We start from the raw sequence: 15,067 nt of genomic DNA on the forward strand, positions 1-15,067 counted from the left end.
GCTGGACTCGATCCTACACGCGCACTCCTCGCTTACCTCACTGGACGGAGTGGCCGACCGGGAGAGCATTATCAGCCTCATGGACCAGCTCGAGAAAACCGACCTCACCGGAGTGGTTGACGTCCTGCGCTTTTTTAACGAGGCTAGCAAGCAGCTGTCGGCATCAAAACATCCAGCATTTCTGGACTGGTGCTTGCGCACGCGCAGCGGCACCTGGGCCCAATCTTACCAATGACGTGAATGCAGATGCCGTGGATGCCTACAACGGCGGCTGATCCACGGCACTCCATTTACCCAATCTCACCAATGCCGTGCCGCGGCATTTCTATTCACGGCATTTTGCCCACGGTACAATTCAGCGCCAGCAGAAAACACGCAACGTGGTTGGTCAATTCTTGTCACCTTCGCTATCGGAAATTGAGCGTATTGCTTGTGAACAAGTATAGCTCTCTACTAGGGTTACCCGCGTGCTCCGCAACGCGAAGAAGGGTTATTTGTGACCCGTGGGTATTGGGTTGGTCTGTGTCGATTTGGTTGGTATCCATTTCGTTCGAATGCTTTTTGATGGCCAAAACAAAAAAAGATGCATCGCATCGAGGTGCCCGTGTCGTATTATCATGCGTTCTACTTTAGAATGATTCGAAAACTGGCGTGAAGTCTTTTGAGGGCCATCGATGAATTTCGCTAAAAATGACAATGTAATGGTTTGGAACATTTACATTTTTAAGGATACTGTTGCTAATCATGCAAAAATGAAGAGTGAATATTGGACAGAATTGAATGCTCTATCCAATGGTACCATATTCAATTGCCAAAGGTATCAGGTTATGCAGCAAACCCCGTGTGATTAACAAAGTGGCACAAAATTGACAAACACCATTTTCTCCTGTGATTTGCACCACCTTGATTTGGATCAATCAGCTTTTCACAATTTTTATATGAGAGGCGGTACCTTTCTCTTGCAAATAGGCGTTGATTCAACTCGCTCCATTTAACGGTCACCTAAAAACAAAATTAATTCCAAAATCCCTCAAAAACCGCAATTTTTCAAATAAAAGTGCCCTCTCTGGTGCACGTGGCGCGTGCTATCCTCTGCATTGCACACCATTCAATAGCCCGTTAAATTCTGTACACGATGCTGTTTTCCCCGTGCCGGTCGGACCCCTGGTCACCAAGATATTGCACGGGAACTGGACCCGTGTCGGCCAAAATTAGCCGTTTTCGCCCGATTTCGCACGCCGATTTATACATGTAAAGTCTATGACGCGAATTTGCACTTTTTGAGCACGCGCCACGCGCTCCCTATCAATCCGATCGAGCTGAGACCCCTCAAAGGCACGTCGCGCATCCTTGATCTATAAGTTGTGCAAATTTCACCGGGCTAGGTGCAACGGTCTGGCCTGTAGTCCACGCAAAGCAGCACCAAGTCGGGACCTCGGTAACGGACAGACGCACCCTCCTCAAATAGTAATATAGATTTAAAGTTTTGTCGGGCGTTTATTTGTTTTAGAGCCATACATATGTGTGAAGGATAAGTTATTTGTGGAAACCGTGATAGCAAACTATGAAAAACTAAAGCCTGCCTAAAGAATTCTCCTGAAAAGCGGATTACTGGCCTAGTAAACTTCCCCGAGGACATTCTCGCGCTGAAAAAATCGAGTGGATTAGTTTTCAACTTCGTTTCGCTCAGGGGGGGTTCATCGCCATAGGGACACACGTACAAGGAAATTGCTACCAAATGCTGCCAATGTGACGTCACTGGGATGCTCGAAAGCTGATTGGTCGCTGAGATTCGAGTAATGTAGTCAATTCTGGCGCACCGGCGCAGTGTTTTCCGACCGTTGCGTGTTATTACTTTGGTTGCTATGCAAAGTTTGAATATGTTTGTTTAATAATATAAACACATTTTCATGTGTTTGAAGGTCGCAAAAGCTTAACATAAGTGGCAACCACACTTTGTATTACGTTTCGTCTCATATATCATGAAGAACAACCCAGTATTTCAAGGTGGGAACATCCTGAGGAACCTCAACCAAGGCATTCATTTTGCAACGGATCTTAACATAATCTGGCGTTTTTTAAAGTTTCCATTTTTGCAATTAAGCTGGTAGGTAATAATTTTTCAGTGCTCGCAGTGCGCATAAGTACCTTGACCTAACATGATACACTCAACAAATAAAATGTTTAGAGAAAGCACGCCAGTTGGGCAAACTAGACCTTTGGAATCAAAATATGGAGGCATCAAAAGATTGATTCCTTATGACCATATTTGGGCATAAATGCAGACCATTTCTAACTTACCAAACACATAAAAATAAGAGAGTGTTTCAAGAAGGAGCATGCCTGACCTTGAACAGAAATGCTGGACGTATCTCCTAAGCAAAATAATATTGCTCCTATCATGACAATTTGAATTCTATAGGTAGTGAAAGGCAATCAAGGAATTGATTCACTTTAAACAGATAATCATAATATTGATTCCCCATCAGCTGGCTAATCATTATTTTGATTCACAGGTAATGTTAACAGATAGGCAACAATTACTTGGAAGAATACAGCATTTATCTTGCTATTATTCTCATTTAGTGGTATCCTCAGTACCACAACAGATGCCTATAGGCTATAGCACTGTTGTACTTTACCTTCACTACATTTGATAACAATTCACAATTTTTAAATGTCAAGAATACAAAAACTGAAGCAACAGGTAAAAACCATATAATAAATATAAAAGCACTACAACAATGATAATTAGGGGTTTGAAAATTTCATTTTGCCATTTTACACAAATACTTATTGTTTAGTATGCAATTCATGATACAAAAATAACATACACTGTGATTTCCTCAAAACAGCTTTTACGTGATGGACAGTGCCTCTGTCTTTTTCCCATTCACAAGGCCAAAGGGACAATTTCTTGGTTTTGAGGTAACACTTTTTGCAAACCTACCACATTTTTCTACCTTTTTAAAGAAAAATCTCACCGTCATGGGCCTTTTTTCAACCGTAACGATACATTTGAAGTCAAAAGTGTACCCAAATGAATCAAAAAATTGATTCTTTGCCCATATTTGGTCATGGCTCCTCCCACCAGAATCAAATTATTGATGCCTCCATATTTTGATTCCAAAAGTCTAGTTTGCCCAACTGACGCAATGTAAACAAACTACATAGTGCTACAATGGCAAATTGAAATATAAATGAGCTCTTTAGGTACTTTTTATCATTAAAATTTAAATTGTATATAGTATGGTCACATACTGTGGGCTGGGTTCATCTCAGTCACGTTGCAATGTTATCAGAGCTGTAAAAATGAAAACAAATGTTTTTGCATGGTATTATTGTTTATTTTCAAATTGGTCACTAAAGTTATTTCATGGGTAGGTGCTAACTGCTTAATCTTATTCAAATTTATTTATTAGTTGCTTGTACTGTCAGCATGATGTTAGCCAAATTTGTTTGTGCTGAGAGTTTTCTGTTTACAGGAAAGCTGAGGCGAGGGCGAGTAGGTCCCTGAGGAGGACCATGCAAAGGAGGTCAAGGAGATTCTGGGGGCAACCTGCGAGCAACCTCTAGACCATCCAGCAGGGACCTCTGACAAGTAAGTCTAATGGTTTATGTTTTCACTCACATTAAAAGTGCTCACAAATATCCATCAGTGTTAGAAATCCTGGCCCGTCTTGAGCGACACCATTTTAATTCCCATTGGTAAAATGCATCAAAACATTCTTTTTGCCATAAGTAATGGTAACTTTTTGTCGGCATAAGGCTGCCACTCAATCCAATAAGGTGATGTCTCAAGTCACATCCACTAAATGTTCTGATAATGACCTATGCTGGTCCTAACTAGTGCTTAGAAAAAAACTGAGTTGTTTCAGTCTTGGTTGATGTTTGAACAATTTTATACTGTGTTTTTTTTTTCTTCTGAAAAAGTGCCATGCTAATCACGAGCGAATTCGGGGGGCAGTCGCCAAACGAGGCTTAACCCTCGCCGGCACAGGGGGGGGGGTGATGCAACCCCCCCCCCCCCTAGGGTTTTTCGCGAATAACTCGCGTAAAAAGCGGCCGATCGCGACGAAACTTTCAGTACCCTCGCATTGACCAATTTTACACCTACCCTGAAAATTTCATGACCCTGACCCCAATGACCTTTGACCTGTGACCTCTTTTCCGAGACCATGTTTGGCCGGAATCGCGATTCGGCGTATGTCGGCTAACATTAGCCGCGCGTTTGCAAGCTTTTTGTGGTTTCAAACGTTCAAACATGTGATTTGATGTCGCTCCCATACATTAGGGTGGGTGTCAAGGTCACCTGATGGTCAGATCAGGTCATTGACCTTTGGTGACCTCGGGCGACCTCGGTTCACTTTTTCGAGTTTTACATGTTTCTAGGCTAGTTTTTTTTTTAGCTGAATTCGAATTTAGCAACCATTTGAACATTTACGAAGTAGTTTTGGTGTCTTCGTAACATGTTACGAAGCTGTCAGAGGCGGTTGACACGTATTACGAATACCCGTCACAACCCCTACCGGTTGACCTGACCTGACCTGACCCGACCTGGTCTAAATGCTTAAAGACATCATCTCTGATCAAAACTAACACGATATTCGTGATCAGCACCCCGGAAAACCACATAGCAGCCACAATTTACGTCTTTCTAACAGGTCCCGATTTTCCCGGTTTTCGGGTCATTGACCTGACCTGGAAGGTCACCCGATGACCTAGGACCTTAAAATTGGGTATCATCGGCTTCGTCTCGTGACGGGCAACACGCTCGTTTTTTCCGCGAAGCTCTAGCTCGATCAGGGGCCAAACGCGAGGGGGGGGGGGTCGTACCAACCCCACCCCCCTTGTGCCGTCGAAGGACGCAAAATGGCCTGTGCCGGCGAGGGTTAATAGTAACGGGAAAATGGATTAATGCAAAGCCAAAGGGCATGCATTTTTCGTTGTCCGCGAAATCTGTCACTTTCAGTGCGTAGACTAGGCTCATTACGGAGCGAGCGAAGCGAGCGGAGTCTTACGTAGAATAACGGAAATTTCTGAGTATGAGCGGCCGGCCGGCCGGCCGTGGTCACGCTTTTGCGAGGCTTATATCTCAGCAACCACTTGACCGATTTACATGCGGTAAATTTTGTAGGGTAGCTTCATTCCTTCTACCAAGTATTGGACCATTCCCGATGCATGTGGGTGACCCCTTATGCACGTGCCACGTGCAAAACGAAGAGGTGTTCGTTTTGTAATTGTTGCAATATCTCGGTAACTACTTGGCCGATTGCGCTGAAAGTTGGCATGTAGGTAGGCACCCACTAGGCACTGCATATCCATGTGCCAGAGTTGGGGTGCTGCTGCACGTGCGCACGTGCAGGGGTCGTTTCCAGATCTCGAGAACGGCTGGACCGATTGCGCTCAAATTTGGTACACAGTTAGGGACCGGTTAGTAGGGTGCCGTGCACAAGTCAGTTGGGACCCATTTTGCACGTGCGCACGTGCAGGGTGCCGCTTCCAGATCTCGAGAACGGCTGGGCCGATTGTGCTCAAATTTGGCACATCGCTAGAAACCGGTCAGTAGGGTGCCGTGCACAAGTCAGTTGGAGGTACCCCCTCGAAATTTCGCACGTGCAAGACTCACCCCCTCGCTCGCTCCGTTAGTCGCCCCAAAAGGCGCTATACTGGTTTAAGTGTTAACGTTTTTTCTTTTGTTGCACAATATTTAATTGTCAATGTCTTTCAAGTGATGTAGCGTAATACTGCTTTCACAGTGCCGCCGCCGGTGTCGACGCTGGCAGCCATGGCCGGCGCCGAGCTGACGAGTTCCAACCTGGAAGCTCAGCGCGAGGGGCTGGCATTTGTTGCCGGCTTCGTGGCATACAAGTGTCACCACATCGACGCCACCCTCGGTAGCCGGTCTCCTGACTTCTCGGGCGCCGCTGGAGACACTGAACACCCTGCCGAACAGCTGAATTGTGACGCTCAGCCGAGGCAAGCTGTTTGTTCTGTCACAAGTCTGGATGGCCGCTGTGGAGGAGTTCGAGCGGAACTTCTGCCTGCTGATGGGGGCAAGTGCAGATCAGGGGCCGCGAGTCATATAGCGTCTCAAGCTGTTCATTGCCGTCAAGCAGCCTCAGCTCGGCACTCGCGTGTCCAGGAAGTTGGTGAGCACCCGTCTCCACCTCCCCCTTCGGTCCCTTAGCCTGACTGGACGAGGTCCGGCAGCTGAAAAGAGCCGATAGAAAAGTTGGCGATCATGCAAGGAGCTCTAGGTGAGCTGGTAAACCGGCTCGTGTAGCGACTACGAGTCGGCGTGGTGCTGTGTGACTCGGTGTGGTGCGGCCGGCTCTGTGTGGGTGCTGTGCGACTCGGCATGGTGCCTCCGGCTGTGTGTAACGGCTTTGCGACTCGATGTGGTACGGCCGGCTCTATTGGTGCTGTGCAACTCGGCATGGTGCCTCCGGCTGTGTGTACCGGCTGTGCGACTCGGTGTGGTACGGCCGGCTCTGTGTAACGGCTGTGCGACTCGGTGTGGTACGGCCAGATCTGTTGGTGCTGTGCAACTCGGCGTGGTGCCTCCGGCTGTGTATAACGGCTGTGCGACTCGGTGTGGCACGACCAGATCTGTTGGTGCTGTGCAACTCGGCGTGGTGCCTCCGGCTGTGTGTAACGGCTGTGCGACTCGGTGTGGCACGGCCAGATCTGTTGGTGCTGTGTGACTCGGCATGGTGCCTCCGGCTGTGTGTAACGGCTGTGCGACTCACTGTGCGACTCGGCATTGGGTAACGGCTGTGCGTCTCGATATTGTACCACCAGCTGTGAGTAACGGCCACCCGTAAGCGAAACTTATAATATTTAGTGAAAATGTTTATTCGATTTTTCTCAGCAATGCAACTTAAGTGCATCCGTCCTGAGCGCCCTAGCAGGGCAGCGGAGCCGATGTAATTTCGGTGACTACTGACTCCTGACTTCTAGTTCCAAAAACTAATTACGACTCCTCAGGGCTGCGGAGTCGGAGTCGGAGTCGGAGTCGGTCGGAGTCGACAGTTGTGACCGGAGTCGGAGTCGGAGTCGATTTTAGAAACCCGAGCCGGAGTCGGAGTCGGAGTCACCGAAAATCTGTCGACTTCGCAGCCCTGCTAGGTCTGCGGAGTCGGAGTCGGTCGGAGCCGACAATTCTGCCCGGAGTCGGAGTCGGAGTCGCAGCTGGTTTTTGAAAGCCGGAGTCGGAGTCGGAGTCACCGAAAATCCATCGACTCCGCAGCCCTGCGACTCCTACTCCGGGCAGAACTGTCTATTCTGACCGATTCCGACTCAGACTCCGGGCAGCCCTGCAGCTCCGCAGTCTGCGGAACCGATGAATTTTTGGTGACTTCGACTCTGACTCCGGCTCCGGCTTCCAAAAACGACTCCGACTCCGATTCCGGCTCCAGTTCGACTCCGATCAAAGTCCGGTCCCAACTCCATAACCCTGCGCCCTGGGACCCATACAAGCCTCGCTGGTTTCGGCCCGCTTTTCCTGGACGTGACCTTATATCACTATTACTCACTTTAAAATGCGACATATTTTCAATTTCTAGTGCGAAAAGTGCTCGCGATAGCTTTTTGGGCGTTATAACACGAAAAAATGCCACCGGAAAGTTCGTAGTAATGCTCTATACATAGGCCGGCCGCGGCGGGAGCACCCCAGTGACGTCATCCGGGGCCGGTAGGGGGAACGTAAAAAATTCCCTAATGAACCTACCTGGTATATAGGGCCTTGGTTTCGCTGCTCATCATTTCTATTTGCTTGCTGTTAAGATATTGCAACAATTTTTAGATAAAATTATTGAAGTAACGGCCTAGTGATAGCTCCGCTGTTGTTTCTAAGACATTGGAATAATGCAATTGAAATGCAGCTCGTAAAGTTTAAACTTTGGGTACATGTACCCGGCCAGCTCAAGCTATAGCCTTATTTGCTGCTTTTTACGAGCACGATAACAAAAGGAATTACTCAAAATATTGAAGAAACCCGTCTACATCTCAAAACCATAGCATATCAAGAAAAAGGCTTTCAGTTCAGAAGTCAGATTGAGACGCATGAAGACAGCATGCTCCGTAGCTGCATGTGTCAGACAGAAAGTGGTAAAATATGCATTGTGAGTGCTGTGCTGATAATTTTTTGACAAGTTTACGGTTTTTAATTGTTTTAAATATTTATTTAGAAATCATGAAGGATGATTGTGAGACGTCCGGACGGGGTGAACACTGAAACATCCATATTATATCATATATAGATAGGTTTGGCATTGGTATGATTGGGCCCAGATGCTAAAATCGCCTCCACGATCTCGTATGGATTTGAAAAATAAGACCATATAATGAATAAACATGTTTATTTTTATGGATTTGAGTATCCCTGGAAAATACATGTTTTTAAATAATCACTATGCGTATAATCGTCGCTCTAAGAAGTCAAGGGTATTATATGAAGAATTGTTTACTTTAAAAAAATAATAGTGTCAAATATTGCATAGTAACATCCTCCCAACGACCTATCCCTTTCACAACACCCGTCATTCACGGCACTAAAAGGTGGCGTGAATGGATCGGCCACCGACAGCGCAAACAGCTGATTATTTGCGTTTGTTCTGCCGCTCTCGCGGCAGCTTGTGCCACTGCCCATGTTAAAGCACTGCCAAAATGCCGTGGATAAACATCGACTGCATGCCGTGAATGAGATGGCGTGAATAGCTATCCACGGCATTGGTAATATGCCGTTGCCGTGAATGGGCTCCATTCACGGCATTTCGCCTATTCACGGCATTGGTAAGATTGGGCCCTGCAGCCGGCGGCCAAGGATCGGCGCATTGTCGCCTCGCTGAAGGCCAACCTGCGCCTTCGTGTAGAAGGAGAGAAGTTTGCAGGGAAGATCGGCGACGACCACTATATGGCGATGGTCCTGCACCCAAGGTACCGGCGCCTCCAACAGATGTCCTGGCTTACCGAAGAGCACCGTTCAAGGATCCAGGCTGGTAAAAGAGAAGGCGACGGAAGCGTGCCTGAGACGACTTCAGGAACTGCCGGTGGAGAAGCCGAGTGAGCTGACGACAACGCCGTCGACATCTGGAAGAGAAGAGACGACGGATGGCGCCTTCAGCCTGGCACTGGAAGCCATGTCAGACGACGATGCCGACAACATAGGCGCAGCAAGTGAGGATCAGCCAGAGATGCGCGCCAAAGCAGCCGCGCAACACGAACTTCAGACGTATATGGACGATAAGGGAGGCCGAGACGTCTCGTCTGGTGCGGACTTACTGCAATACTGGCAGCGCAACGAGATACGGCTTCCCGGCCTCGCGGATCTAGCCAGACAAGTCCACTCGACTCCGGCAAGCAGCGCCGAGGCAGAGCGCACCTTCTCTGAGGCCGGGAGGATCGTCGAGAAGCGCCGGACACGACTCCTCTCGAGCCGCATCGACGATCTGCTTCTGATAAGGGATAACAGGGATCTGCTGCCGTAGAGTCCTGCTCGCACAACCCGCCACTAGCCTGGTGTTTTAGTTATAATTGAGCTGGAGTGCAGTGTGCACTTGCACATACTGTGAAATGAAGGTGATTGATGAAGGCTGTGAATTGCTTTCTTTGTACGTTTTAGGATTATATTGTTTTCTGTTGTGCTTTATGTTTGCCTGTTCCTGTCTGCTGCAGAGACTGACCATTTGTGCTTACATGGCATGGGTATGGTTAACACGCGCAGTGGAAGGGGGGGGCGGATTTCGCCCACCCCTCCTGTTTTTCGCCAATAACTCGCGTCGCAAGCATAATATCAATGTGAAATTTCGGCTACCTGTCCAGAATTGAATTGCGGATCTTCTCGTGCAAGAAGTAAGAAAATCGGTTCACAACTTTTCTAGTAATAGCGGTGTAAAGTCAAACATCCTGCCGCCGCGGCGGCGCGGCGGCGCGGCGGCCGGCGCTAGCCGTTACGCGCCGCCTGAATTGTAGACTGTGCCGGGGCGGGACGGTTCCGTCTTTACATCGTGCTCCTTACCGCTAATTACATTAGATTCGCGTCAAATTCGGTGAGAAGACTGAGAAATGTACAGGCAATCATATGGTTCAAGAATTTTGAAAATCGGCCGGTAAAAAGTTGAGTTATGAGTGTGTAAACACAAAATTGTGATTGCCGCGTTTCCCGCGTCGGCCGATGCCGCTTCAGCCGGCGACATCTTACCCTTAGTAGGCTTCTAACTGCCATATTTATTGTTGGATTATCTAGAAATTCACCATACATACTCACAAATGTTTGTTCTTTCGTATAGTGAAAGATTTTAAAAAATCGGCCGGTAACTTTTTGAGTTATCGGCGTGTAAACGCAAAAAAGTCGCTAATATGGCAGATTTGACCACATTTGACCTCATTTGACCTTGAAGATATTGACCTACTATGCATTTCAGACCCCATGAGACCCTGTTTTTCGGCGATAATTTCTTCAATTTTTGTCCAATTAGCTTGAAATTTTGGCAGACGATGTTTCAGCTCAAGCGCCAATTTTTGTCAATATGGTCTCTTAACAAAATATCAAAATTTAGAGCACTTGTCGTTGGCTCGTAATGTTAATCAGTTTTTGCACCCGGATAGAGGCTCGCTCGCTACCGCACCGGATTGGATAGGAGCGCTGGCCAATCACGTTACGCCGTGCTCAACTTGACTCCACCCACTGGCCGTGACCGCGATGGGTCTATGCCGCTTCAGTCGGTGTCAGCACCGCGGAGAGGTCGCAGCGGGACCGCATGCCTACTGGAGACAAGCGAAGCTGGCAAAGTTGTTTCGGGACGAAAGCCAAAAATTATCCGTTCGAGGGCATTTGATGTCCTCTTTTCCTTATCTTAGCATTTAAACGTCGAACCAGCTCAGAATATTCAGAATGATCAGAATCAAGGTAGGATCTATTGGAACGGAACCGGCCGTAGAAGGAAAGATAGCTGAACTCTTGGACTCTGAACATTTATTTAAGCCGGGGTTGCACCTATCTCATCGTCAGGTTGGGTCAGATCACTACGCGATTACCTATAAGATCATGCGTAAGCCTCTGCATGGCCCAAACATATTGATATATTTGGCAGCGTCAATAAATGTTTCTGAGGAAGGCGCAGAAAGCAACAAAGTAGGATGAAGACTGAAGAGTTTCGGACACGGCCGATTGACTGGGGCATCGCTCCAGCGAGACGACCGTATTCGTGATTCGTGAAGCGGTGCGGGGCGCCGGGTGGGGCAGAAGCGTAATGTGTCGTATGGTAGAATGTCATGTGTGTGTTATATTGTTAAGACGTTCACAGAAAGAAATAGGAATGTGGCAGGCGGACGTTGTGCACTACACGAGAACGATCACAAGAAACACGAATCTTTTTGTAAAACTTATGTAACAGTAGGTATGTCCGCAATGGTGAGGTAACTATCTCTAGGCTTTTACTTTTCATGTTTGCATTTCAACACACAAGATCTGGGGGTAAAGTTAGTCCGGCGACCTCCTCAACCGTCGATGATAAAATGGATTAGTCCTGAAGGTGTTCAATGCTTATGCTGCACCGGGATGATATAAATCGATCACGTTGGCATACATTCCTAATCAAATTTAATATATCAAACACATTTACTGCATCCTATTAATGGTGATTCCATTTTGCAATTTGGACGTAGTCTGACGCGATACATAATTTTACGCAAGCATTTGAAATCAGCGGCGTCTTTTATGAGCGTTTTTTCACAAGCCCCGAATCTTGTGTGGAAATAGATATTTTTTTGTGACTGAACAAGGTGTACGTACATTTGTGATAAATACAAAGTCGAGGGCTTCAGCTAGTGCGTTACTTATGCGCGCCATTTAGCTCATTCGATGAAGTTATGGCTGCAACGACAACTGCACGGCAGCTACGTTCCATGCGAGCCGCCCCGGTGCGACAGCTACTGCCCCGCCCGCTCCACGCAGCCGACTGACCGGCCAAGGTCACTACCCCGTCCGCCGGGAGGGCGGAGCTTAATGGTCACGTGTTTGTGACGTCACGCCTACGTACGGATAGCCTCTACTCCACTGACGGATTTACGGAGCCGATTTTAACATTACGAGGCAACGACAAGTGCTCTAAATTTAGATATTTTGTTAAAAGATCATATTGACAAAAATTGGCGCTTGAGCTGAAACATCGTTTGCCAAAATTTCAAGCTAATTGGACAAAAATTGAAGAAATTATCGCCGAAAAACAGGGTCTCATGGGGTCTGAAATGCATAGTAGGGTCATGAAATTCACACACAACAGAGTTCCCTACGGCCCCCACCTACCCTCCAAATTTCGTCTTTCTAGCTCCACTGGGAGCTGAGATCTTAGGGGGGGCGACATCCGCCCCCCCCTTCCACTGGGCGTAGTACTCGCAACCCTTCCACTGCGCGTGTTAACGTCTAATGAGTCGCGCCGAATACAAGAGCAGTGACTACAGCTTTTCCTGTTTGATCACAACTTCCGCGAGAACAGTCAAACAAAGCATAAAATACATGTGCATTGATTCGAAGACAAAATACTTATATCACACAGCTAAACAGAATATCACTGCATCCACGGCAGCAGCATATTTGGAGAGCTGCGATTGGATCTACAAATATGCTGCTAGATTGACTGACGTTACATGTTTTTGTAACAAAGCATAATAGATCTTGTACCCAATTTTATAAAACGCACTTTGCTGCAAAATGTAATGAAATCAAATGGATGGTTTGATTATGGATAAATCAAATAATTTCTTTTTCTATGAAATAGAATACAATTTGATGTATCAAATATATTAAGAATACATCAAAGTCATCTCATTCTGGAGTAAATTGTTATTTGTTTTAGTACTAAGTGAGTTTTTTTGGCATCTAGTTAACATTACAACTGTGGCGCACTTCCTTGAAAGCGAATGCATGTCCTCGCGCGTGTTGTGTGTGGGTTGTGCAGCTGAAGTTGGGTTGGACAGACAGAAGATGTAAATGTGCTGAGTGCTTGTTGCATTTCTAAGTGCTAAGCGTCTACAACATTGTTCAAATACAATGAATAATTATTTATCAAAAATAGACTGCCTCAAATAAGAAACAATCTACATCCTGGTAGCTGGTTGATCTTTCCTGGAGGCTGGTGAGTCAAGCAAAGTGTATCATGTACCTAACTAGTAACCTTTTTGGCTTGCAGTGTAGAGCTGCAAATATTAATTAAAGTAGTAACTTGCCCATAATTACCAACCTTTAATAAACCCATGAGCTATATATGCATATAAAGCATTTTCAACCTACACTGAAAAAAGTTTTTACCATCAATTTACTAAGTTACTAGCTTTGGTAAATTTTACCATCAGCCTACCATCATATTACTACCAGCCTACTATGGTGCTGAATACTATCCTGCCTTGACATGTTGATATTACCATGGTTACGTTTATCAGGGGTGGTTTTGTACCCCAGTTTACAAGGTGGTAACCACCTGAGGCTAGTAGATACCCTCGTAAGCTAATATTCCCTACCATAGTAAAATCAACCTTTCCACGGGCGGATCCAGCAGGTGAATTCGGCGATCAAGTCTCCTCCTTTCCATAGAGGTGTTTGCCAATTTTTGATATGTTGGAAGGAGCGTCATCCAAGGACTAGCTGAGACCCTGAGCAATTAATAGTTTTATGGACGAAAGGCCAGAAATTTCTTGCAACAGTTCCCTGGGTGTGCTTCTGCTGCTATGGTAAGGTATACCATGGCAACACCATGACAACACTACACCCTTACTAACAATCCACGTGCGTCTGACTCTGCTGCAGCGGCGCCGCCATGTCAGTTCCGGCCGCGCGCCGGCGTTGTGAAGGTGCTCCGTGGTTTTAAATATTTGAACGGTGATTGTGTGGGTGGTTAGCGTAGCTGACGGTGGAGGATACTCGGAAATAACAAGTAAGTCGTTGTATCTTCAGCATAATAATACTTATCTCACGAGTGCCATTTCCAGCAAAGATCGCAGCCTTTGTTTCGGTTCATGTTGTTGAATTTCCTTGAGACCCTGTTGGACCGGGTAGGGGGAGGGTGGTGGGGTGGGTATCATTGCGGGCATTTCCCAGCGTCGGAAATCAACGTGTTTTTTTATTTGTTAACCCACGCCTCACTGGGGTATGTGCTCTAACGCGCCCCACAGCACGTTACAGCACGTTACAGTGGGGGGGGGGGGGGGGCTCCTAACTCCGAAACTACTGGGCCGATTGTCAAAATTCAAACGGCCCCTGGTAGCCCTGGAAATATTGTTGAGCGAAGCCTAATGTCATTGACCTCGAGGTCATCGATGACGTCACAGGTCAGGTCAAAGTAAAAATATCAGCGTCTTGGCACTCTGGGCGCCGGCCAACAAATCAGATCAGGCTCATTTTTTGTTTGCACACTCGTGAATATATGCGTAACATAACCTGAGGGTACCGAACTTGTACTTCGAATTTTTCAGGTCAAGGCCATCTCATCCCAGGTCACGAAAGCTTTATATCGTGCATCGGTGACGTGAGACATGTTTTATGGTTCATGTAGGCCATATATATCGAAATCAGTGTTGTATGTGTCAGTTTAGGCCATTTTAGCTGAATATAGCTGAGGTCAGGTCAGGTCACTTTAGGTCAAAAATGGTCAAATTTTGAAGTTGACATTTTTCAACAAAAAAGGTGTTTGTCAGATGAAGTTCACATATATTCAACGCATATGTGTTCAAACACATATAGACCCCGTTTCCATGGGCATCACTGATCCGGATCAGCAAACTTAAATCGTATTATATTTCTCGAACTCTTCGTTACATGATATAATTCCAAGTGGATTAGGCTTATATAATCAGTTAATCCCTTATTTTCATTTTCATATATTGTCTAACTATACTGGATTAGCTAATCCATTTTTACTGATCCGGATCAGTGATGCCCATGGAAACGTGGTCATATTCTGCTTTTTTTCATTCAGAAACGTATATGTAAAAAAATAAAAAATACAATTTCTGAGTTTTTATATTTATAATTTTCAAAATATTCAACATTTCGAAAGTCCGAAATCAG

At 46.3% G+C, this 15,067-nt stretch overlaps 1 protein-coding gene and 1 long non-coding RNA gene across 2 annotated transcripts; both read left to right on the forward strand.

Annotated features, from left to right (window-relative positions):
* The first annotated feature begins 1,698 nt into the window (after nt 1-1,698).
* LOC122393292 lies at nt 1,699-5,969 on the forward strand. The gene is made up of 3 exons (XR_006258674.1): nt 1,699-2,007; nt 3,486-3,601; nt 5,760-5,969. It is a non-coding gene; the product is annotated as an uncharacterized LOC122393292 (long non-coding RNA).
* A 39-nt stretch (nt 5,970-6,008) lies between these two features.
* LOC122393296 lies at nt 6,009-9,620 on the forward strand. The gene is made up of 3 exons (XM_043389194.1): nt 6,009-6,056; nt 6,287-6,404; nt 8,941-9,620. The coding sequence occupies exons 1-3, from the start codon at nt 6,009-6,011 to the stop codon at nt 9,489-9,491; spliced, it is 717 nt and encodes a 238-aa protein (XP_043245129.1). The 3' UTR covers nt 9,492-9,620.
* The last annotated feature ends 5,447 nt before the right edge of the window (nt 9,621-15,067 follow it).

Source organism: Amphibalanus amphitrite, unplaced genomic scaffold (genome assembly GCF_019059575.1).
Source record: "Amphibalanus amphitrite isolate SeventyFive unplaced genomic scaffold, NRLGWU_Aamphi_draft 000528F_arrow, whole genome shotgun sequence".
Classification (NCBI taxonomy): domain Eukaryota; kingdom Metazoa; phylum Arthropoda; class Thecostraca; order Balanomorpha; family Balanidae; genus Amphibalanus; species Amphibalanus amphitrite.

Coding starts and splice junctions, on each gene's coding strand:
- LOC122393296 (XM_043389194.1), top strand. CDS start 6,009: ATGGCCGCTGTGGAGGAGTTCGAGCGGAACTTCTGCCTGCTGATGGGG. Junction 6,057..6,286: donor ACTTCTGCCTGCTGATGGGG/GCAAGTGCAGAT, acceptor CGGCTCGTGTAG/CGACTACGAGTCGGCGTGGT. Junction 6,405..8,940: donor CGGCTTTGCGACTCGATGTG/GTACGGCCGGCT, acceptor CCTGCACCCAAG/GTACCGGCGCCTCCAACAGA.